Genomic DNA, 26,129 nt, shown 5'->3' on the forward strand with positions numbered 1-26,129 from the left:
ACTTGCAACAGCATTCTCCCTTTCTCTCTCTCCGTCCATCTCCACCCCATTCCTCTCCGACCTGTCAAAGTAAACCCCTCGCCCCGCCCTCCCCATCATCGACTTCAAGTAGAGCTCACCATCCCTTAGGGCTTCTGTGCTTTACAGTACCTCGCAATATTTCCCCACAGTCCTACACCTCCCCCTACCTTCTTCCATCTCACCTCTGCCCCCCATTATCCATGACCACGACTCCTCCAGATGCACATATTTCCATCGCCCCAGTCGGCCACTTCATTAACCATGGATTGATCCTTCCACAGGCTTCCCAGACCATGCAGATCGAGTTTCCCTCCCCACAAGGTCAAATTCATCAAACCCCACCTACCTCCGCAGCGGCTGCTAACCCTAGCACCCCCTCGCAGGCTGCACCCAGCCGCTACGAGTCGCAGAAACGGCGCGACTGGAACACGTTTGGGCAGTACTTGAGGAACCACCGACCGCCGCTAGCCTTGGCCAAATGCAGCGGCGCCCATGTGTTGGAGTTTCTCCGATATTTGGACCAGTTCGGGAAGACAAAGGTACATGCGCAAGGGTGTCCGTTTTTCGGGCAGCCACAGCCTCCCGCGGCATGCAGCTGCCCGCTTCGCCAAGCTTGGGGAAGTCTCGACGCCCTCATCGGGCGCCTGCGCGCCGCTTTTGAGGAAAACGGCGGCAAGCCGGAATCGAATCCGTTCGGGGCCCGTGCAGTTCGCCTCTACTTGCGAGAGGTGCGAGAGGTCCAGGCCAAGGCAAGGGGCATCGCCTACGAAAAGAAGAAGCGCAAAAGACAACCCAGCCAAGCGGCAGCAACATCGTCGTCATTATCATCATCTACAGCAACAACCATGACTGCCGCAGCTCCGGCCCTCATTCCATCTGATCACACGTACCATCATTACCATCTTCAACAAGCTGCAGGTCCAAGCTCGGCACCCATGATACCAAGCTTCAACTGATAATAATACAGCATAGCCTAGCAAGAAGCACATTTACAACAATAATGGGCATATAGATCATCGAGAGCTCTGTCCCCTGAGCCTATCCTCTTGAGCATAATTGTAATATTGATGGAAACTAATGCTCTTTTAGTTTATGGCATTACCTTATTTGACTAAGGTAGTTGAACCATTATAAGTATACATTGCTATCTCTGCCCCAAAGTAAATGGGGTTACATATATATGCTTTCTAATTAAACCTTGCAGATCTAGGCTTGACAACATTGTTATTGCTAATTACTAGAAATGGGTCTTCCTCAAGAGCAAATGTTATTACCTATTCTAGTTTGCCTTTCTTCATGATTAAGTGTAGAATACACAGTCACATTTGACACCCTCATGCAACTAGAGACCACAATCCAAAGGGTGAGATAAAATATCAAGCCCTTGCTTTGTCTCTAGCAATATCAATGATATATGCTACACCCACCATGATAGAAGATTGTTCAATTGAAAACATGCATGTGTACAAGGTGGCCCAAAGATGCCCAAAGATCATAGGTGTGGGAGGTTGTTCCAACAATTTGCTACGCGACATAGTTGTGGAAAACTTTCCAATGGCTTGCCCAATGCCTTAAAGAAATATTTAAAAATGTGAAATCTACTTATAGTAATTATGCGTGCGCGTCCATGTGTGTGTGTGTGTGTGTGTGTGTGTGTGTGTGTGTGTGTGTGTGTGAGAGAGAGAGAGAGAGAGAGAGAGAGAGAGAGAGAGACTATCGGCACAAAAAATTGTTGAGCTCACACCAATATAGCTATGTTTTGATATTGGACTGTAATATAACTTTGGCAATTGTTTAAGCCATGGTAACAAAGCAATAAGGTAGAAAATGGGATCGCACTTTAGTAATTTTTTAAAAGCCTCATTTAGATCTTCTTTAATGGTAGACACTACAAGAGAATGAAGGGAGTGGTGCAAGTAGTGGTAGCGATGGCACTAACCGTGTATTGGTTATTTTGTGGCTACAACTTGCGGCGCGGCTATGCCATGTGTGCTTGGGCTATATCACATTGTGCGCAGTACCTCTCGTTGCATGACCTATCTATCTTGATCTTCCTTTATCTCATTCATTTTCTTCCTTTTTTGATCCTTCTACAAGCATGGTGCTCTCCTCCACCATAAGCATAGTGCTATCAATCACAAGGTATGTGTCTCCTTCTTTCTATGTTTTTCAATCAAAATGTTTGTATTTTCTATGCTCTTCCCCATTCCTCCTCTCCAATCCCTCTCTCTCTATTGATTTAATATTCTTTTTTGTGTGTTTGGTTTTGTGTTGATATAAAGACACTTTAGGACATGCTCTCTTTAGCTAGCTATTAAAGGAACCTCCAATCCTAAACCAATGTTCTTGTTTGATAGTTTTATGTTTTTTTGGCTCTATGTTTATGGTATAGATATGCACACATGTTTTCCCAGTGCTGTGTGCATGGGCTCTTGAGATACTTCATACTATATGCATAGTGTAAAATGCTCTATTTCAATGGTTGGGCATGCATAGAGTATAAAGAGTGAGCACTCTTTTACACATATAAGAGAGCTCTCTTATATGCAAAATGAGAGCTATGCATGAGCTCTAATGAGCTATGCATAAAGATAGCTCTATATGTGCATAACCTCTCATGAGCATGAGATCTTATAAGCTCTCTTATGCATAATATTTTTTCATATAACTCATGTTTCTTTGATGTGTAGGTCTTCCATCTATCTTACTACACGACGGTCTCTATTCTCCCTCTCCATTCTCTTATGGTAAGCTCGAAACCTAACACTTTGTTCCTTAATGTCACCCCCGGGTACTATGGGAGATGCATGAGAGCTCTCTATGAGCTCTATGCATGCATAGAGGGCTCTATATGATGCCTATGCATGCATAGAGGACTCTATCTTATGGATAGATATTTCTATGCATGCATAGGGTTCTCTATGAGCTCTATACATGCATAGAGTGCTCTCTATGCATGCATAGAGCTCTCTACTTCTATGAGCTCCATGCATGCATAGAGGGATCTACCTTATGGGATAGAGACCTCTATACATTTGCATATGGCTCTCTATGAACTCAATGCATGCATAGAGGGCTCTACCAAATGTATGAGAGCTCTTACCTTATGCATAGAGCTCTCTATGCATAAGGTAGATACTCCTACCAATTGGGGGCATGCATAGAGGGCTCTACCAAATGTATGAGAGCTCTTACCTTATGCATGGAGCTCTCCTTGAGCTCCATGCATAAGGTAGATACTCCTACCAATTGGGGGCATAGCCAAGTAATGTAGCCGTGCCACTAGTGAGAGAATGTAGTGAGAGAGTGGCAGCTACTGTGAGTGAATGTTGTAGGAGCAGCGAATTGTAGGATGCGGCTATATATAGGTATTTGTATGCATGGCTATAGTCGTGTGTATAGCTGCATATGAGATATAAAGAAACTTGGATTCTCCCATGCCACGTGCTTGCCATGTGTGACCTAGCTTTTAGCTTGCCAATCTTATCGCCTCTCCTCCCTTTCCAAAACCTGCACTGAAAAGACATATTTCTCTTCCTTCCATCTCCCCTACCTCAAGCAAGAAACTCATGCTCTCTTCTTTTTGTGTGCTTTCAACTCCCCTATCTCAAGCAAGAAACTCATATGCTCAAGATAAGGTTTTCTCCTCTCTATTCCTCTCCTTTTTTTTCATTTCATTCATTTATTTGTATATACAAGATTAGATTAGAAGGAGATGGTTAGAAGTCTACCTTCATCTTTTGATCCCTGTCCTTCTCTTATTCTTGTCACTTCTCTATCTCTAAAAAGAGATTTACTCTATTTGTTTTAAATCTCCTTTTATGGTCCGTAAACTTATTAAATGTTTTTTAATTAAATTTATTATGTTTGCTTATTTTACAAGTTTAGGGTTTATGGTTAGCTTCATTTTGATAACCAATCAATAGGTAAGGCTTTATTTTTATTTATAATCGTATTTTTTTCATTCTTTCATCTCTTTGATTCTTTTCTTTTATTCATAATGTTTAAGCCTAGCACTTTTATACTTGCGTCCTTTTCTTATTTTGTTTTTTAGGTCTCTCCTTTTTTGAGCCCAATTCTTCCCAACCATTCATGGTAATCTCTTACACACAAGCTCTTTTGCTATTTAGGCTTTTCTTGTTTACATCCTTGAGTGCTAGAGTTTAGGGTTAGTTATGTGAACACTCTCTATACATGCATAAATCATGCTCTATGCATATTTATCTCTTTATGCATACTACTCTCTCTATGCATAAAACATGCTCTATGTCTCTTTATGTATGCATAGAGTATGCATATTGCTCTCTTTATGCATACTATATGCATGTATAAAGAGAGAAATATGCATACTCTCTACATGCATAAAGAGAGCAATATGCATAAGCCTATAGGTGGTTGTACAATAAGGGTCCTCACTTTGGATCACCTTCAAAGATTTTTTATAGCAAAAAACATTCATTTTCTCACTACTAAAATTGGCTAATCTCACCCACTTGGTGAAGGAATTTAACATTGAGCTCTTTCTTCAAATAAAATATCACACTATTAAGTTGTGCACTTAAACATATGGTCCGATCAAAAATAAAAAATTTCAAAGGTCAAATTTTTTACGTCACAAATATAGTGTACATGGCATGTCCCAAACTTAAACAATTAGACAATATGATCATAAAATGTTAATAACTTCCTCGTTTTAACTCCCATTCCATCCCCACTTTTCATGCAAGGAAGTAATGTAATGGAGATCTTAATTTGATTTATTAAGTAATTTTTGTATGCAATTTCTATTTTAAATGGATTACTATATATTTTAAAAGTATACAAAAAGAGTAGTTTTTTTATATAGCACATCTTTATAGCAAAGATTACGTATTTTTACTTGATGAAATAATCCAAGGATAGATAATTATGAGGAAAATGCAACCATGTTAAATTTTGTTAGATTTTCCAAGATCTCTATTGGAAATTTACTTCAAAGTCTCAAAGCAGCTGAACATAATTAGTAAATTAATTCTAAAATTTTATTTTTATGTGATTATTTTTTGTGTGAGAAATTTATGCTAATTATGGTGAATGTATGAAAAACAAATTGGTTTAATTTGAGTGAGAAAATGTCTATTTTTATCCATTTTATGTGAAACTAGCTCTACTTGAGTAGTTTCTTCCCTTCCAAGCCTAAACCTAAGTCTAACTAGGCTTGGTAATAACCTAGACTAGGTAATGTACCAACCCTAGGTGGAGACCCCTAAGGTGGTCGTGCATGTGCTCACGTGTCTTACATGTCACCTACGTATGGCATGCATTCCAACTCAATGTGCCATCTTAATGTGTCACTTCATTATGGCAACTCATCATTGATGGCATGGCATGCCACGTCACTATACCACCTCATTATTGATGACATAACATGCCACCTCATTAGATGCCATGTCACATGCATTAACACACATCAAGGAAGGAGAGTTATCACCTCACTCAAATTAGCACATTTAGTCTATGTCATTAAAACATCCACCATCGATATATCACATCATCTTGAGTTGGTGCCACTTGTCACACACGTGTATATGCCAGGTCAACATTTTGCCATACCATGTCATGAACTCGAGTTTCCATGTCATCATCACCTCCCATGCATGGGTGCATCCATTCATAGTTTCACATATATGTAATATATGTATGTATGTATGTGTGTATATATATATATATGTATAATTTATAGATTATCCATGCATATGTATATAAAATACTCTTATGATATTTAATTTTTTTAAAAATTAAATATGCATCAAGTAAAAAACTATTATTACACTTTTATAATTTTTTAAAAATTATCTATTTATTAATTTATTTAATATATACAGTTTAATTAATTTTTAAAAAAATATATTTTAATTTTAAAAATGAATGATAAATGTAAATTAAATAATATATTATTTTATAGTTAAAAGAAATCTATTTTATATCTTCTTCTTTAAAAAATGATTTATTTATTTTTAGAAGTATTATTTTAAAATATTAATTTTTTAAATATATTATATCAAAATCCTTCCTATTTTAAAAATCTAACCAAATATATCATGTATATCTAATTTAAAAAATATATCTATCAATCCATAACATCCAATTAAATAAGGAAAATATTATCTTATGAATTAGAATATCCAATACAATGCAAGATAAGAGAGTTTTGTTTCCTACAAATGCACACACGTCTATGCTTATTTCATTCAATCATAGCTTGGTGTCTAGTCTTCATAGCATTTTATAGATAATGGGCTCACAAAGTTATAAGAGCAATAAATCTGATAGGAATAGGACACCCCTCGCTCATGAGGCGCAAGAAGCTGAGAGAAACTGGATAGATTGTGAGTTAAAAAGAGAGTGGAGAGCATGCTAACAATGAGTAGCCTCTAACATTGGCAACACACCACCACCCTCACCTCCTCCACATGAGCCTCCTCCACCTCTCCCTACTATTGTCCCCCTTGGTTTGGATGAAGCATGTAAGCCTCTCTTCTCCTCCTCCTCCTCCTCCTAGTGAGAGTGTGGATGCAAGAGCCACCATAGGCAAGGTAGCCATACGTCGTTGTGTGTCCAAGATCATTCGTAGTTTCTTTCAAGATCTCACTCCTTTGTCACAATCTATTGTTCTCACATCCCTTATTATTGACCATCTTGACCTAGCCAAGTGTAGGGCTAGTGCTGGGATTGGTGAGCATCGAGAGAGGAGATTAGGTGTTGAGGTTCTCAATAGTGTTTGTTGCTAATATGCATCAGAAGAGGAATACTTTGGATGCATTGGCTGCTCCATCGCGCTACTATCGCTGCCATATGTAAACCCCACATTGGCAGGTGGGATGAGAGATAACTTTCACATTCTTCTCATAGCACCATGCATTCTTAGAGGTGGTTCCTTAAGGAGGCAAAGTCTAAATGCAAATGATGCCAGGGTATTGTGGGCTTCTAGTGGTTGTGACAGTGTAATCATTTGATTAACGATAGAACCAAGGCACTTCTAGAGAAATTTTAGGAAGAGAATTGTAGAGCTTCTCCGGTGTTCAAGAAAGCATTGCAAAAAAGAGTCTCAAAGGTTAAACATGGAGGCACACCCTCACCTCAAGATTGGCCAAAGATCTTTGGAGTGATGCAAGCCATGGTTTGTGCGCTACTCCCATCAGTGTGACACCACATGTTGTTGTCGATACCACGTGGAGTTTCAATGCTACTATGATGTATTTCATTCCCTTAGTGAAAACAATGGTAGGCCTACTAGTCCACATGATTTCATACTCTCTCTTTTGTGTCCACGCAAGCTAGATGCCTTATACCATCCCCTTTTGTGTGTTATCGAGGGGTGCATGTAGGGGGTTGGTAGTGCTACCTATGCTTGAGGGGGATGTTAGTGACATCGAGGTAGTGTATTGATAGCAATATGAGTATGTAATGTGTACCTACTCGATGGTGGGAGGCAATCCAAGAGGTTGCAGCTCATAGAGAAACATACTCCACGTGCAGTGTTCACTACTTCTTTTAGAGAGAACATCTACCCTTTTTGAGATAACATGCATTGTTCACTACTTCTTTTAGAGAGCACATATATCCTTGTATACGACACACCCATTGTGCCAAGTGGCAGGACCATCAGTGTCATACATGCTTGGAGTTGTTTCTTCCCATTGGTGTGGTATATGCTAGACCCACCATGATAGAATCAATTGAAAACATGCATGCGTACAAGGCCCAAAGATCATAGTGGGAGGTTGGGGTGGTTTGTTCCAACAATCGGCTACGTGATAGAGTTGTGGAAAACTTTCCAATGGCTTGCCCAATGCCTTCACTTTCTATGAAATATTTAAAAAGCTATAGTAATTTGTGTACGCGTGCATGTGTGTGTGTGTGTGTGTGTGTGTGTGTGTGTGTGTGTGTGTGTGTGTGTGTGTGTGTGTGTGTGTGTGTGTGTGTGTGTGTGTGTGAGAGAGAGAGAGAGAGAGAGAGAGAGAGAGAAGATGTAAGGTCGCAAAGAAGGTGTGGGATTTTTTTCCTCACGTATGGATTCAGACATATAGGCCCCATAAAGGTTAAAGATTATATTTTTGGCAAGATTCTGAATGGGTTGGATAACCCAAAACATTCAGTTTTCTTTCGTTTTTTCAGGTGGACAGGTTTGTGGCATATCTGGTTAACTAGGAATTCCTTCATATTTGATACAAAAGTGGATATTATAGCTCACATAAGTCGTATAAAAGGGCTACTATTGTGGCAAGTCTCTTCCTTACTGTCAGCTCATTTGGTGGAGAATGACACAGCTATATATTGGATGAGGGTACTCTAAGCTACACCTGTGGTTCAGAGTAATTAGTGAGGGAATCACATGGCAGCCATGTGGCCATTTGTAAAGTAATTTTTGGTAATATATCTTCTATTACGAGAGAGAGAGAGAGAGAGAGAGAGAGAGAGAGAGAGACTATTAGTGCAAAAAATTGTTGAGCTCACACCAATATAGCTATGTTTTGATATTGGATTGCAATATGACTTTAGCAATTTTTTAAGCCATGGTAACAAAGCAATAAGGTAGAAAATGGATTCGCACTTTAGTAAATTTTTAAAAGCATCATATTAGATCTTCTTTAATGGTAGACACTACAAGACAATGAAGGGAGTGGTGCAAGTAGTGATAGCAATGGCACTAGCCGTGTATTGGTTATTTTGTGGCTACAACTTGCGGTGCGGCTATGCCATGTGTGCTGGGGCTACATCACGTTGTGCAGTACCTCTCATTTCATAACCTACCAACCTTGATCTTCCTTTATCTCATTCATTTTCCTCTTTTTTGATCCTTTGAGAAGCATAAAGCTCTCCTCCATAAGCATAGTACTCTCAATGACAAGGTATGTGTCTCCTTCCTTCTATGTTTTTCAATCAAAATGTTTGTATTTTCTATGTTCTTCGCCATTCGTCCTCCCAATCCCTCTCTCTCTATTGATTTAATATTCTTTTTTTGTGTGTTTGGTTGTGTGTTTATATAAAGACACTTTAGGACTATATGCTCTCTTTAGCTAGCTCTCAAGGAAGCTCCAACCCTAAACCCGATGCTCTTGTTTGATGGTCTTTTGTCTTTTTCTTGGTTCTATATTTATGGTATAGGTATGCACACATGTTTTCCTAGTGCTACGTGCATGAGCTCTCTACTTCATACTCTATGCATAGTGTAGAATGATCTATTCCACTTTTTGAGCATGCATAGAGCATAAAGAGTGTTCTTTTATTCATGATCTATGCCTATAAGAGAGCTCTCATAAGAGCTCTCTTATATGCAAAATGAGATCTATACATGAGATCTCATAAGCTAAGCATAAAGGTAGCTCTATATGTGCATAAGCTCTCATGAGCATGAGATCTTATAAGCTCTCTTATGCATAATATTTTTCCATATAAGTCATGTTTCTTTGATGTGCAGGTCTTCCATCTATCTTACACGATCTCTATTCTCCCTCTCCATTCTCTTATGTGGTAAGTGTCAGGCAAAAATCTGAGAGGTGTTTTGAGTCTGTTTACATATGGGATGCATGGTTTGTGAATAAGCTTTGCCTTGAATGCCCTGGCAGATGTATAGAGCGGATGGTTTTGAAGTGAGCTAGTATATGCGTGTTGTTTTTTTTCGGAGCAGATGCTGGAGATTTGGAAGTTTTTTATAGAAGCAGTATGGTGTGCGGGTGGTTACTAAATGCAGGGCACCGACTCATTCGGAAGAGAGGCCGCCTTTGGAGCAGGACGCTGCACGTGAACTTGAGGCACAAGGTAATGAAAGGGCATTGGTGGCCATCATTGAAGCTTTAAAAAAATAAATAAAAATACCAACCAACGTGGCCATAAAGAAGGAGACCACGAGGAGGTTTATCTCATTGCCAGAAGCAGACGTCTGGAAGGTTGGCGAATAGCTGAAGGGCCGCTTTGAAAAAGGGAGACGCTCGACTGAGCGAGGGAGAGCCAAGCAAACGCAGAGAAGCGGCTCTGGTGGTTTTGCAGGCAGACGCAAAGGAAGAGAAGCTGCAGGCCTCTAGGTGCGCAGAAGGGCTGGGTCATTTGTGTATGGTTGCTGCCTCGTAGGAGTGGATCGTCTGGCGGGTATGGTTGCAGTCACAGAGAGGCGAGGAAAGTTGCCGCCTCGTAGATGACCAAGGAAGCTGGCGGGTGATCTGTAGACAGACGCAGAGGGAGTGGCTTGCCTTGATGCCTGGCTGGTGATTCGACAGAGGAGCAGCGAAGAGAAAGTTGCCGCCTTGTCTCGCGAGCGTAGAGAGCTCTCTGGTGATTCTGCAGAGACAGACGCAAACAGTGTGGAGTTTGCGTGTCGTGGGAGATAGCCTGGAGCACAGCTGCAGGGACAGCGTGGCTGCAGACCTCTTGTGTGAGCGAAGGAGAGACGTGGAGTCGGGTGACTTGTAGTGGAGGTTGCCGCCTGGTGCTTGGGGTCACGCTGGAGCGCAGCCGTAGGTGCAGAGAGAAGAGCTGCAGCAAGTGGAGTTGCCGCCGAGAACCATGATGTCTCTCGGGTGATCGTGAAAGAGCTAATGGCGAGGGAGCCGCCTAGGACAACATGCAAGAGAAGCCACCTTGAAGCTGGTGGGTGGTAGAGAGCCTTGGGTGTTGTATGTTGGCTGTAGTAGAGGTGCTAATGTGTGGGCTGGAGACAAGTGGGGCTCGCCTACGACACTTGGCAGGCAGCAGCTAGACAAAGAGTCGACGGGTTGCAGAGGAAGTTGAGGGTTGCTGGTGGGGCGCCCTCTGAAAAGAAACAGAGACCGGAAGACAGAGGCTTGGTTGTCAGACACAAGGGTGAATTCCCTTGGCAGTAAATCCTGGCCGGAGTCCTGGTTTTTGGTGTAACTACTGAGTTTGTTTGAAGTGTGGTGAAGATGGGACTGGATTTCCCAAAGTTTTATGGTGTATGGTTGTGTGTATGTTTTTGCTGAATGATCATTTGTCTATCGTGGTTTTGAGCTATCTTTCTGGTGTGGGTGGGTGGTGAACTGTGAGAAGTGTTCCAGCCGGTGGAGGTGGTGGTGCCCCCGTTGTAGTTGTTGTATCAAAGTTTGGGAGGTGAAGGGCTATAGAGGCTTGGTTTTTTTTTTCTTTTTTTTACCTGCCATGCTTTCTGGCGCCCCCACTGAGGAGAGCTCAGGTATCTTGCCTACGAGGGTGTATGCCCCAGAGTAAGAGATTGAAGGAAGGTGTTTCCTGTGTTTTTCTTGGTCTGAAGGTGAAGCTTGGGGATAAAAATGATGTCGTATCTAGAGTTTTTTGGTGGTCCTAATGAAGATGTAGCAGATTTTCTTGAAAGAATGGAGGTTGCATGCATAAGCAACCACATCAGTGAGCCGGCACAGGTATTGCGGTTGCTGAATATATGTTTGAAGGGAGATGCAAGGGCATGGTCCAGAACTTTTGAAGAGTCGTTAAAGGATGCTGAGCCACGCATTCCAATGACTGAGGATAGATTGAAGACTGCACTTTTGAACAGGTTTAAGAAGATTGAGGATCCAGATAAAGTTTGGCATGAAGTGCAGGGGTTGTCACAGGGCGAATTGGAGCCAATAGATGATTATGTGAAGAAATTCTCTTTGTTGTGGGAGACTTTGTGCAAGGCTCTGGGAGAGGATCAAGTACCTCCGGACATGATGAAGAAGGATCGTTTTATTACAGGATTGAACGGAGGTATTCGTCGCTGGAAGGTGGAACTAAAGAAGCCCAGATCTTATGAGGATGCGATGGAGATAGCCAAATCAAAGGATTGGAAATTGCAACGGATGAACCAGCTGGGGACAGTGAGGCCTGAAATGAGAAGGGTAGAAGCGGTACCGATGAGAACCGTGCTGGAAAGAGTGCAACCGACAGAAGTTCAGGTGAATAATGTCACACCACAGGGGACAAAGGTAGCACCCACAGCTGTTACAGCTTCTGATGAAGGGCTTAAATAGGACATGAGGCAAATGGTGGATTGTATGAAGAATCTGAGTTTGAAAATGATGGAGAACACAGGTGGTGGACGTGGGTTGGCTGAGGCAGAGGCTATAATCAAGTAGGGGTTGAAGGTCAGACAGCAGGCTATGGAAGTGGCCGTGGTTTTGGCAGGGGTAGACGGTTTATTCCTACATGTTGGAATTGTGGTGAACTTGGACATCTAAGTACAGATTGTGATAAGCCTCAGCGAATGGGGGGTGATATGTATCCCTTACCCTCTCAGATTCCCAAAAGGGCAAATGATTATGGAATTGAAATTAAAGGTGAAGCAGGGACCAGTGGGTTGACAAATGAGGAGAAAGGTAAAACTAAGGTGATAGATGTGGTCACCCTTGAGAAGACGAAGGAGACAGAAGCTTATGTGATGCCTTTGGGGAAACAGATGCCACAGGAAAGGGAAGGCAGGGATACTGCAGGGCCTAGCAAGAAGAAAGGTAAAGTGAAGGAAGGAGGGGATGTAAAGGTCAAGCAGAAGCGAAAGTCTCGTAGAAAGTTTCAAGTGACTGATTTTCCACTAGGGGTTGGGCAGGATAGCTACAATTTGCAGGAGGACATGGCTAGAAGGAAGGCTAATATTACTTTTGGGCAATTGATAGAGTTAGCTCCCCAATTGAAACGTCAGTGGAAAAGACTTGTGAATCCAGGAGAGAAGGAGCCTGCCAGAGGGATAGTGACTGGTCTATCTGTTCAGGAGTTGCCTGATATATGTCCTGTGGTGGTGAATGTATAGTACAAAGGGAAGAATCTGGGAGAAGCATATATAGATGGTGGTGCACAAATTTGTGTAATCACATTAGCAGCTGTGGAGAGGCTTGGTCTTAATATTACTGAAGCATCTGGTTTCTATATTCGGTTGGCCAATCACCAAAAGGTTAAATGCTTGGGTATGATCAAGGAGTTAGAACTGCAGGCTTTTGATGTAAAGGTGCTTGTGGATTGTCATGTTATGCCGGCAGGAATGGGTGCATTCCCCATCATTTTGGGAAGACCATGGCTAAGAGCGATGAAGGCTGTTCAAGATTAGAGGAAAGGGGTCATTACTCTGTATGACAGGCGAGGGGATAAAAAGCAGTTTAATATGGATAATCAGAAGCCTATTCATGATGAAAAGGAGAGTGAAGCAGATTCGAGTGTTGATGACACGACCAGTAGCACCACTACTAGTGAGGGAACAGATGACACTTCATCCAGTGAGGAGGATGCAGACATGGATGCCCTGGTTATTGATGAAGAAGTGCTTGGTGATGAGGTTGCTCAACAAGAAGAGGCCATACAGGAAGAATGCGAGGGGGTATAAGTGAATCATGAGCAAAGGTATGCATATGATGTGAAAGAGTTTGCTTTTGAGTCTTTAGATGATGAACCTTTGTGGGATGAGTGGGATATAGAAAGTCTGCAGGATGATGAACCAGAGTTGGAGTTGGATGATCAGATGTGCATTAATGTTAAGAAAGCCACGACCAGAATTGATGCTATGAAGGAAGAGCAACACCAGCAGACTATGAATGATGTTGATGCTATGGATGAGTATGGATGCTGTGATAGATGAATTTCTTGTTAAGAAAGAGTAGTAATCTTATGACTAGGAATAGATAAGGCGCAGGATTTATGAGAGGTAAGTCAAACTAAAGACCTGATAAGTATGCCTAATTTTTATCATAGGGAGGAAATTGCATCATTAGACATCGTGTTAGAAGAGAAAATGTTGATCATAGAAGAGTGAATTACTTATATGCTAACTTAGGGATAAGGAACATATAGTCACTTGTCGACAACTCTAGAGAGAAAAACAAGAATCATTATGGGCATTTCAGAGGTTGGTAACACTTAATGAGGATGATGTTCAAACATTAAAAAATTAAGTGGAGTTTTATAAACAAAAAAGGAGGTGTATGGGAACAAAGATTGCTAAAAAGTAAGTAGGAGTTGAAGGATGGACAACCATAGGTGAACAATGACAAGCATATAGCTTGTGTTTCCCCCCTTTTACCACTTAGACATTAAATTGATGGGCTAGAAAGTAAACCTTAGTCTACTTGATTTAAGTGGCCTAGAAAGTAAACCTTAGTCTACTTGATTTAATTGGTTAAGAATTAACAAATTGAGCATGACGTAATAGTTAATGAATCCCAATCTTAGAATAAAAATTGCTTAAGAATAACTAGGCATGTTTTTTACCATATGATGGAACTCATAGCTTTTACAAATGGGCTGAAATTTTAGACTTAAAAAATATCCAAGTAGATTACTCAAGTTTTTCAAAAATTAGAGTAGAAAATGTTAATCTTAGAGATTGGATTAATTAAATTATGTGCATGTGCACCCTTCTTATATACCAAATTATGCACCTAGAATGTGCATATGACCCTTTCATATAGGGTATGTTTTGATTAATCCACACATAAGAGTTTAGCCTCCTAAGATGTATTGATTTAGATTATTAAAGCCCTTAGAATTAACCATAGGAATTGTAATTAAGATGCCATACTTTAGAGAGAGCTAATCACTCTAAAATTCCTTATGTTTCTAGAATGAAGAAAGAGAATTTTTTTTTTAAAGGTAACCCTTGATTTTAGATTTAAATTTTTTAAAAGACAACCCTTGATTTTAGATTTAAATTTGGGAGATTTTGGAAGGAAAATTATGGTTAAAGTCTAGCTAGATCTTAGAAAAATCCTAGAGAGCAAGAGTGAGCCTTTCTAATACATTATGGGACCATGTCTCAATAAAGGGAAAGGCATTTAGACCTAGAATATGAATAAAGTGTTAAAAGATACAAGTTCAATCCATCTAAGTTTTGCAAAGCCTAGAAAATACGTCGCCTGTTTGGTGAAAAGAATTCCTACATCAAAGAAGGAATTACAAGTTATCCTTCAGGAGACAATTCTGCAGAGCTGACCTAACCGACGCAACTTAGCTAACTGGATCAGCAACAAGTTGTTCACCTACCTGGATCATTATAGAATCATGTCTTGTATATGCAGCTCTGCCAATAGTGAACAAGAGTAAATAAGAAGTGTACAAGAAGCCACTTGTTGAGTGTGTAGCCTAGCCTAACACTCACAACACTATACTGATTGTAATATCTAAGTTGATTGTGCTCTTTAGCATTAAGATAGGATTTTGGGGATTAGCCCTTCCACATTAGAGTTATAATCTATCATTGTTGTATCCCATCTAATTCAGTAATATAAACAATCTTGATTCGGTTTCAACTTATTCAACACCATATTAAAGAATTTGGAAAATTCCCAATTTCCATTTTGTAAGATTGTAAAAAGGGCGATGGTGAATCTTTTTAAGTTTTTGTCAAAACCCCCCCATGTGACATATCATTTTAGAAAGATCTTAAAGAGTAGGTTCTTAATGCACATTCTCCGACAACTTTCAAGTTTGTATGCTTAAGACACCAAAAAAGAGATTCAAAAGAAAATTTCCAAAGTCTTGGGATTTTCCCAAATTCTCCAATATGGTCTTATTCATTCAATCTTGATGGTCGTTGTGTCACATTTCCTCCTGTCCTCGTAATTTTGACATGGTATTAGAGCCTTGTTTACTCCATTATGTAGAGTTTGCCTAGGTGCCTCCTAGCCTTTGAGATCCAGCACACTAGCATCTGCATTAGCTTTAGTCATACGCTACCTCAGATCTGCACTACCTTAGATGTAATCGTTCTTCTCCGTGTTGGAGCTGCACAAACTACTAATAAGTCAGTCTTCTACATTCTGGCATTTAGCATTCAACACTTGGGTTGCAAATTCAGTATTAGCCACTTTCGTCTGCAACCAGATCTATAGAATTTGCACCAACTTCTGACCTGTTGATGCCACATCATCTTTTGATCTGCTCTGATGCCATGTCATCTTTTGACATGCTAAAGCTACATCATTGTTTGACCTGCTATGGAAGACACATCATCTTCCACCGATGTGCTGAAGCCATGTCATCTTTTGACCTATAAAAGCCATGTCATCCTCCGACTTGCTGATGCCATGCCATCTTTTGATCATCGGAGCCAACTATCTAAAACAGCTAAGCAGCCCGTTTCGTGAAACAGCTATCGAAGCCACCTATCTAAACTAGTTAGTGGAGATAGCTGCTTAAATCAGCTATCGAAGCCACCTATCTAAACTAGTTAATGGAGATAGCTGCTTAAATCAGCTTTCTAAATTGGCTAATGAAATTAGCCATCTACATTAATTCAATTTGAGTCGACCTAGTGCTAACATGCCATCGACCTGCTCTACTAATAGCCATCAACCTACTGCTACTATTGATAGCCATCAACCTACTTACATCCCAGCAACTTGCTGTTGCTGATAGTCTCATTGTTGTTGCACAACCTTCCACATTCCAGAGTTGGCATTTAGCATTTACCTAGGTTTACTCGTTTGTCCATGTTTACTACAATCAGAATCACCTTTTGGAGTCAGCCTATAGAAGTTAGCTCCAGCTGTCGAAATCCAAAGGCAAAATCAGCTATTTGTTCTACTAACTCAATGGCACCCAACCTAAGTAGCCTACACTTGGAGGGAGCTGAAAAACTCAATAGTACAAACTATGCAACCTAGAAGCTATAGATGAAGTCACTATTATTCTTCCAAGATTATTGTTGGGAGATGATTTCTATGGAGAGACCAACCGATCTAGCTGCTGAAGCTCTAGCAAAATGGGACAAGAAGGCCATGTTTGTTGTCCACATGGTAAATTTGAGTGTGAAGGATGACATCTTTAGCCATTTGAGGGAGGTGCTAACTCCCAAAGAAGGTGTATGATTCTAAAATCACTTCAAGGAAAATTTCCTTGAGAGCTAAACTCACAAATGAGACAAGGAAGCCTAATAAGACTGCTACACACTTCATCAAGCAACGTGGGTGAAAGATCTACACTAGCAAAACTGATAGATGTGGGACATAAGATGTCTGACAATGACCTTGCTGCAATCATCATCCATGGGCTGAAGGTAGGTTATAAAGATCTTGTTCAAGGCCTCATCATTATAAGGGAAAAACCCTAACTAGATGAAATGGAGCAGATCCTTAGGGATGAGGATTAAAGATAAGCAACCATGAAGAACATCCATGGTAGCAGCACTTTAGCAAGTAACAATGACAAATCCCTCTTCACAACAACAAGAGGCAAAGGAAGATTAAATAATCAAAAAGGACGAGGAAGACATAACAACTATCAGCCCAACAACAACAACAATGATCAAGGTACTCATGAAGATACTTATTCTTCTAATGGTAGAGGTGGAAAGAAGTAGAACGTCTTATAACTCCATTCAATGTTATTACTGTCAAAAATATGGACATTTTGAGAAAGATTGCTAGAAAAAGCGAAATCAGTCAGCTATGTTGAAGATGGAAGCTCTCAAAGCATTGCAACTACCAACACTTTTCTCTCTATTAAAGAGATCAGAGAGTCCAATCATGTAGACCATGGCACAACAAACATGAACCATGGTGGATTGATAGTGGGGCAAGAATCTCCCGCATGACTTCTCATGCTGAATATTTTTCTAAGTTGGATTCTACTCATGATGGTTTGATTTATAATGCAGGCAACACTCCTAATTCCATCACAGGTAAAGGAGAAGTTTCCCTTGAGTTGAACGCAAGGGAAAGGAAGTAGTTTAGAGATGTCCTCTTGTGCCTTCACTCACCAAGAACTTACTCTCAGTAGGAGCCATGGTGGATAAAGGCTTCAAAGTGTATTTTGAAGGTCAGCATGCCTAATCAGAGATCCTCAACACAGCTACAAGGTTGTCAGAAGAGGTCAAAATCATGGAAAACTCTTCAAGTTGAGTGGATAAGTATAAAACTGTGCGCAATGTAGACTGATAGGTTGAAGGTATGGTCACCTGAATTTCGATAGCATGTGTCTGGCTGAAATCAAAAGGTATGGTTTTGGGCATACCATCCCTGCAAAAAGTGGATAAAGTATGTGAAGCCTATTGCACACAACACCATTTTCTAGAAGCACAAGTAGAGCAAGAGGAGTCCTTGACCTCAGTCTCACAAAGATGTTTGTGAGTTAGCCACACACTCCTTCACTCGGTGGAAATACATACTATGTTTCCTTCATAGATGATTACTCTAGATATACTTGGGTTTTCTTCATGTATTTGCATTTTCAAACAATTTCATGTTATGGTTCAGAATATGACAAGTAGAAGCATCAAGGTCATCAAGTCAGACAATGGAGGTGAATACCTCTCAAAAGACTTCAGCAAATACTTCTTAAGCATGGCATCAGATTGCAACTGACCTATAGCTACTCAACAAAATGGAGTTGCTGAGAGGAAGAACAGATTCCTATTTGAGTCAACTAGGTGTATGGTAAAGGAGAAGAACCCGTGGTGGCGAGTATTTGAGGAGGAGAGCGAATGCCTGGTGATATTCCTCCGTAGTTCGGCTTACTGGGTTAGCTCTAGGAACTCATTCATCTTTGTTCCAAGAGGCTTGGAGGACAAAACCTCTTTCTGAGGTATGCTTTGAGATCATGCCACATCTGGGTGTTCTGATCCAAGCGGTTTGTCTTGCAATGGTTCCTCCACATACTCTGGCTGTCTCTACGATCTTCAGCCTGGCAAGAGCCACCTTACTTTTTTTGTTGTAACCTATGACATTGAAGTACTCCTCCATAGCTTCGATCCACTTTTCTATGGCCTCACCTAAGTGTTCCCCTTTTCCCTTGATGGGACCTGGCTAAGATTTGTGTAGAGCTTTACGAACGTCAGGGTCAAGCTCATCCTCATATGTGTGAGGATCTGGCTATCTACCACGATTTGCATGTCTCATGATTCTACCAAAATGATACATCGTTAAATTTTCTATTCGACTTCATTCCGAGATTCTAAGACTTAAGAAGCTCAAAATTAATTCCTTCAAACAAGGTAATCGTTCTACTATAGATCCATGACATATGTCCTGAGAAAACAAAACTTATTCCTTCAAACTCAATATCTGGTGCTCACAATCACTTAGACAACTGGAATTTTTACAAAACATTCTTTATTTACATAAGGTTTATAATATATACATAGAGCAACATGGCTCCAAAAATCAATGCCTCAATTGCATACGCATGAAGTGGCAATACTGTGATGTGGACATGCTCGCGATACATGGGCGCCCTCACTGCCATTGGTGCTACAATCCTACTCCTCAGGATAAAATGGCTGAGAAGCCTGAAAATATGACAAGTGACCCTCAAATCTTGAGGTGTGGGGTGATAAAGTATAACACCATGAACCACCCCTAGTATCATCAAAACCATAGCTAAAGAGACGTTCTGTCTTAGCCTTTGTCTCACTGATTGCAAAATAGGCATGGATATATTGCCTGAGAACCACATATGCTATCGTCTCTCCACCACTGGGCCTGGAAAATACATCTCCTGGAAAAGATTAGCGAGACTCGCTCTGCTTGATCGAGTCCTGTGAGTGGCGGAGAAGAGGATATACTCAAAAGTAAAGGCAGTCATATCCTGATTTTGGGTAAGGTCAGGGATACCAGATAAGTACGGGGCATCCATCTATACAATCCAATTTTTCAATTATAAGTCTTCATCAATGAAGCTTAATCTGAATGAAATTACAACATATGAATGCACCTTTCTAAGATTTAATTATAAATTCTTGACAAAATTCATCTTTGATTCTTAGCTTTCAACAAAGCTCTGATACCATCTGTGAGACCCCTGCCCTCTCTGCACATCCTTCTCCAAAGTGCTAGCAGCAGAAGTAGCAACCTCTTGCGCAGGGTAGAGCTTCCCACTCGGGGCCTCGCCCACGAATGTTCGGGCAAGGAACTAGTCCGGCGGTTCTTCCAAAACCGAAACCGGAAAAACTTTCCTTGCCCAGAAAGCACAGGCGATTCCTCCAGGAAAATCTTCTCTAACGAAAATTTATCTAACGGGCTCAAGAGACCTAACTATCCTTTGTATTCCAACCGAACACGCGGGTCACATGGCTAAATCAAGGAGGGACTTGCACTTGGTTCATAGAGATCATCGCTTTTTTCCACTCAAGTGAGGCACAGCCATTGATTCTTTCCCATAGAACAAGAATTACCCTGTGACTTACTTCAACTATCGAAACTTGAACATAACTGAACTTTATTATAGGATCCACCGATCCAACCTAACCCCAACCGGCCCATAGGCTAGCCAACCGCCCACCAACCACTGTATTGGTGGGATCCCTCTTTATAAAAATTTGGTTGTGTTTGTCCGGGGTACCAGGGAAAAGAGTTCCCAGGCCCCCTAGCCAGCCCTCATGCAAATATATTGAATAGACACACCACTTACGCACCCAATATGAAATTGCCTTTTCTCAGATTCATCTATTTTCAAGACACAACTGCAATAAAACCATAGTGTTTCCATTATAATCCTTAGTATTCCAGTTCCATTGTTTTCTAATCAAGTATCATCCGGACTCTCGTTGAAGACCGGCTAGTCAACCAACGAGATCCAATTTCATAGTTTCCAGTTTACGTAAATACATTTCTTTGCCAATCCATGAAGATCTCCCTCGACATACACATGGGTGTCCTTGTTGCAATGCGAGCTCGAGCATTACCTGGTCAAAACCCTCTAGGATCCTCCTTAGGTGTCCTAGCACTTCACTCAGGGACCATGAGGACTTACTAGCTGAGCATATCACTCATGCCTGTGACACTCTGGCCCCCTTCCTATAGCTAGTATGTTTAGCATAGCCCTTTGCCACCCTCATGGTCTAGTAACACCATTGTGCCAATCCATAAGGCCTGGGACCCATTAGATCCACATAACTACAGCACCATCATGATTGGCCACACATTGGTGCCCACACTTTATGGGTTAGTGTTGGAGTCCGACGTCAACACTTTTGTAGAGAGACATGGGCATAGAGGTAGGGGACAAGCACATTTCTAGAGGACCTATTCCACCTTGGATAATATTTTTAAATTGAGAGCAGTCGTCGGCCCTCGCCCATCATACCGGTAGCGCACCATTTTTAAACGTACTATATCGAGGCTAGTCAAGACCTTGCCAGACTTTGCCGCCGTGAGACGTCCTTCGATGACTCCCCACCGGCTGTTACAACGTAAACTCTCCATAGATTAAACAATAAACCAAATGCTTCCTCCAACATTGTGGCGTAAGACAGTCCCTTACAAAGACAGAGTATCTATCCAAGTAGGATTTTCCAATTGAGTTTGATTTCCTCTCGCTAAAAGCCATTTCACGAGAAAACATATCTAGTATTGGTTTCACAAGACCTTTTTTCAAAACCCAGACTTCCTCAATGAAAATCACGAATCTCGTATCTCGGTTAATCCATCCATCAATTACAATCAAACGAATTTCTAACTTATTTCTAGAGGATTTCGGGTCTTAGAGGAAATTCTCTAAATCAGACGGTTATCCCTTCTTAGTACTGAAGAAATGGGAATGGTCACAAGTCTTGGTTTAATTTAAGATTCACAAGATGGGCAGGCATCTTACTGACCCACCTTTCCCAAGTGGTCATAGTCTAACACCGAATTACTTGAATTTATTCCTAGATTTATTTCCTAAAGATATTTCTCCATTTATCTCATAAAATAACTGTGATTTCTAATTGTAAGGATAAACATCCAAATAATATGAAAATTCATTCTTTTTTGGATATAAAAGAACTATAAATAATTCTACTCGTGAGAATAATGGAATTTAACAAGGATATTTCTTTTTCTAAATTATCCTTTAATAAATATGGATACATCATTTTATTAAAATATTCACATAGAAATATTCTTAAATATTCTCTTCTCCATTTGAACCTAGGTAAAAATATGATGGAACATTCGCTTTTTTATACCAGAATTAATTATGCATATTCCTATTTAAAGATACGATGAAAATTCTTCTTTGATAAACAAAAATATTCATGTATATACATACCATGAATATACATATTTAAAATATAACAAAAATTCCTCTTTTTAACATTTAGACATTTATGCATACACATACTATAAATGTATATTCAGAAAGGTAACAAAAGTCCTTCTTTTAGCATTTAAAATGTTTATGCATAGAATATCATGAAAATTCCTCTTTTAGCATTATTACATTTATGCATAAACATAATTACATAAAAATATGGTGGGACTTCCTCTTTTAATATAAAAATTCTTTATGCATAAATATAAGCATAATTGCATCTAAGCATCTTGTTTATTTTTTAAAAAATATTCAAATATAACTTCCATATGAAAATAAATATATGAATGTTATCATAAGCTCTCTTTCATCATAAAATGAATAAATATAAGATTTCTTATCATGAAAAAAACAAGCTTAAATAAATTAACCTCATTCTAAAAGTAGGTTAATAATCATAAAAAGGTTTAATCTTCATCTCTAGCTTGTTAGGCTTAGAGTTTTGGGTAAGAAAATGAGATTAGAATTAAGATTTATCCTTCCAAAAAGGATTTAACCATAAAAATGAGTATTCTTTCAAAAAGAGTGATTACAAATCAAAAACAATACATTTAAGAATAAGAGGTTAACATTACTTCATTTAAACAACATAAATCAAGAAGTTCATGGTTTTAAGAAGAAACCATGAAATAGAATGTTTCCCAAGCACATGTAGAGAGGTTGGGAAGAAGATTATCATCAAAAGAAGAGAGTAAACATCATTGTTTAGGCTTACCCTTTGTGTGCTTGATTCTTTAGCTTGTAAGAGATGTGCAGCCCTCATGGAAGAGGCTTGTCCACCAAGAGAAGAGGGTAGTCTTCAAGAGAAGAAGAGGTTTAGTGAAGCTCCAAAGCTTCACAATGGAGAGGCAAGGGAGAGGGATAATGGAATTACACTATTGGAAAACTCTTTTTAGACTTCTGTTTCAGGGGAATTCATCTTAAATTTAAAGAATAACTTTGTATCCAAAAATATCTCAAAATTGTATTATCTCTCTCTAGAATATTTTCTCTCTCTAAGCCAAAAACAAGGGAAAACAATGCCTTTTTGTATTCTGAAAAAGATGATGATCACAGGGGACTGAAAGGAGAACTTATACATCTTTAGGTGCTGAGGAGGAATCTTACACTTGAACTCTTGGCCTAGTAGCTTTTTGACACTTGGCTCTTATCCCATCCTCTATTTCTCTTTGACTTTGGCATACCAAAATTAGATGGAGCTCTCTTCAAGGGAGGGGAAAAAAATAGGGAAAGAATCTTGTCCTCTTAGCCTAGTAGCTTTTTGACACTTGGCTCTGATCCTATCCTCTATTTATCTTTAACTTTGGCATACCAAAATTAGATGGAGATCTCTTCAAGGGAGGGTAAAAATGCCTTTTTTTCTACTGGGACATTTCTTTAGGAAAGGCTTGCGCAAAATCCTCACCCATCCTAACTGCTTTAGCTATAGATGAGGGCTTTACATTCTTTACTAATATGTCCAAGGGAGGATCCAATCTTATTTAGAAGGCTCTCATCATCCATTGTAAGAGAATATCGATAGAAAATGCTTGCATAAAACTAGTGATATACGCATCAACAATAGGTTTGCCTACCTAAGATCGCTCTAGGAACTCATTCGTATTCCAAGGGGACAAACCTTTTATGGAGGTAATTCTTCATGTCCTCCCATCTATGAAGCTAGTTCTATCTTAGATGTTTAGATCCAATGTAATTCATCTAAATGTTTTGGCCACATTAGTGATCTTTGTTGAGAAAACGTGGTGCTCATGCTAGATCGAGTGTGTGGAGGAAAAGAGCTCACAAAATACAAGAACAATATCTTGCTTATTAAGTTGTTTATGAATACAACTAGGCCTTGCTCAAAATACAAAATGCCTCATATCTCCACCTTTAAATAGGTGAGCTAGTGGACCTTAAGTCCCTTCACACTCACACCCTTCTCATCCCCTTCTACATAACCTTAGTCTCTTAATACCCCCCTCAATACCAACTATGAAAGAATTGGAATAGGTGCTATTGGACATAGGTTGCCTTTATAACATTAGGCATACAAGGATGTCATGGTGGTATGGTTATCTAGGATTTACAAATATGTTCCTAGAGCCTTAGAGGCTAATACAATGATGCCATCTAAGTCTTTATGTGATGTTGATGAAGATGTACACCTCAATGATGGTGCACCCCACTCTTTATGCTTGCTTGACTTCTTGTAGTTGACATGCTTTAGACATACATGCCATTGCTTCCACATGCTTTCCACCTTGACCATTCTCACACAATGATCAAAACAAGGCTGCCACCCTTGCTTAAGTGGTTTGCTTATAGATGTTCCTTCAACATGCTTGATGCTTCCTTGAATACCATACCTCCTCCATGGGCAATAAGGGCCTTCCTTCTTAGAGTAATGGTTATGAGGTAGATTTATATGGGAAAGGGAAAGGGAGGGTCTTACCACTTGCCTTATGGATTGGTCAAGGGCAGTGTCTACTCCACAATTACAACAACTTTTGTGCATGTTGGTTACATAATACTCATTAGGGTTTGAAGATACAAGCTTAATGAGAGTGAGTAAGTGGTTGAGATAAATGCTCAAACCAATAAGGTACATCATCCTTGGCTTAAGAAGGAGAGGGCATGCTCATTCCTCCACCAGCAGGGGGTTGAGCTCCACACAAGAGAAGATGAGGATTTTGACCTATTCTACACCACAAATGTGACCTACTCAACCAAAGCTCTAGATACCATGTTGAGAAAACATGGTGCTCATGCTAGATCAAGTGTGTGGAGGAAAAGAGCTCACAAAATACAAACTCAACCAAAGCTCTAGATACCATGTTGAGAAAACATGGTGCTCATGCTAGATCAAGTGTGTGGAGGAAAAGAGCTCACAAAATACAAGAATAATATCTTGCTTATTAAGTTGTTTATGAATACAACTATGCCTTGCTCAAAATACAAAATGCCTCATAGCTCCACCTTTAAAAAGGTGAGCTAGTGGACCTTAAGTCCCTTCACACTCACACCCTTCTCATCCCCTTCTACATAACCTTAGTCAGTTAATAATCTTCAATTTGGCAAAATCCTCTTGTGCCTATCATTATAACTCTTATTTCCTTCAAACATAAGAGACTAGACTACCTAAAGATCACATAGCTCACATATTCCTACCTTAAGTTATGAACTTTAATCATAGAACTCATAATTCCTAATTTACTAAAGTAGATTCAACTTCTTTTAAATAATACCCTCTTGTTCTGGATTAACCACTAATGTGAAGATATAGTACGATTTCCCAAATTAGATTTTTAACTTTAGATTCCTAGGTCTCCATCTTCTCCACATGAAGTTTTAAAGGATTTCTTATCTTTAATTAAGAACTATACTTAGTAAAAATTATAGGGTTGCTTTAGTTTCCTCGTTTTACTAAGGTCTCATGCATTTGGCACATAAGAGTAGTTGATGATTAATCTTATGTACTTAACTTTCACTATCCTTTTTTAACCCATACACATTCTTAAGAAGATAATACTCTATTGCTCTAGGGTTTACTAGAGTGTTAATCTACTAGGAGTAACTTAAATGTTTTTTTCTCTAGGTTAGTTCCTTTTTCTTCCTCTCTCTAAATGCTCAATCTTCGCATTAGTGACTCTACACTTATGTTTTTAAATGAAGCTTATCTCTCTAGTTCCTATAGTTGGAAGCTGATACAATTAAATACTTTGCTTTTGAGCTATTTTATGAAGAATCCTAATGTCTAAACCCTTTAAATGTATCTTTGTGGCCTAGTCTACTTCTAGAAGAATTTACTAACATTAGTTCTGATGTTTCTCTTAGAGAAAACTAGCCTAAGTCACAAGGGAGTATCATTAACATAGACCTCTATAGGTTCTAAATATAGCCCTTAAAATTGAGCCCCCAAAACCATCTTCTCTATATGTTCTATGTGGGCTCTATATGGTCTCTACATGGTTGGTGTGTCATCTTGATGTGTACAGGGTCCATGTGTCCCATACATGGTTAAAGTGGGCTCTTTGTGGTCTCTATATGCTCTATCTTCTCACCGTGTGCTCTTTACGGTCCATATGGGCTTTACATGGTTAGAGTGGACTACACAAGATCTTTATAAA

The 26,129-nt window shown here is 39.8% G+C and overlaps 1 protein-coding gene and 1 long non-coding RNA gene across 2 annotated transcripts; both read left to right on the forward strand.

Moving 5' to 3' along the window:
* The first annotated feature begins 221 nt into the window (after window positions 1–221).
* LOC147610943 (protein G1-like1) lies at window positions 222–1,279 on the forward strand. The gene has a single exon (XM_086785606.1). It carries the CDS (start codon window positions 222–224, stop codon window positions 975–977), a length of 756 nt encoding a protein of 251 aa, XP_086641732.1. The 3' UTR covers window positions 978–1,279.
* A 189-nt stretch (window positions 1,280–1,468) lies between these two features.
* Window positions 1,469–9,123, forward strand: LOC147610944 (uncharacterized). Its single transcript, XR_015263927.1, has 3 exons — window positions 1,469–2,163; window positions 2,712–2,768; window positions 8,179–9,123. It is a non-coding gene; the product is annotated as an uncharacterized LOC147610944 (long non-coding RNA).
* The last annotated feature ends 17,006 nt before the right edge of the window (window positions 9,124–26,129 follow it).

The sequence above is a fragment of the Cibotium barometz genome, chromosome 48 (genome assembly GCF_041138505.1).
Source record: "Cibotium barometz isolate CiBa-2024 chromosome 48, ASM4113850v1, whole genome shotgun sequence".
NCBI classification, from domain to species: domain Eukaryota; kingdom Viridiplantae; phylum Streptophyta; class Polypodiopsida; order Cyatheales; family Cibotiaceae; genus Cibotium; species Cibotium barometz.

Excerpts from the sequence above, each read along its gene's own strand:
- LOC147610943 (XM_086785606.1), top strand. The coding sequence starts at position 222 with ATGACCACGACTCCTCCAGATGCACATATTTCCATCGCCCCAGTCGGC.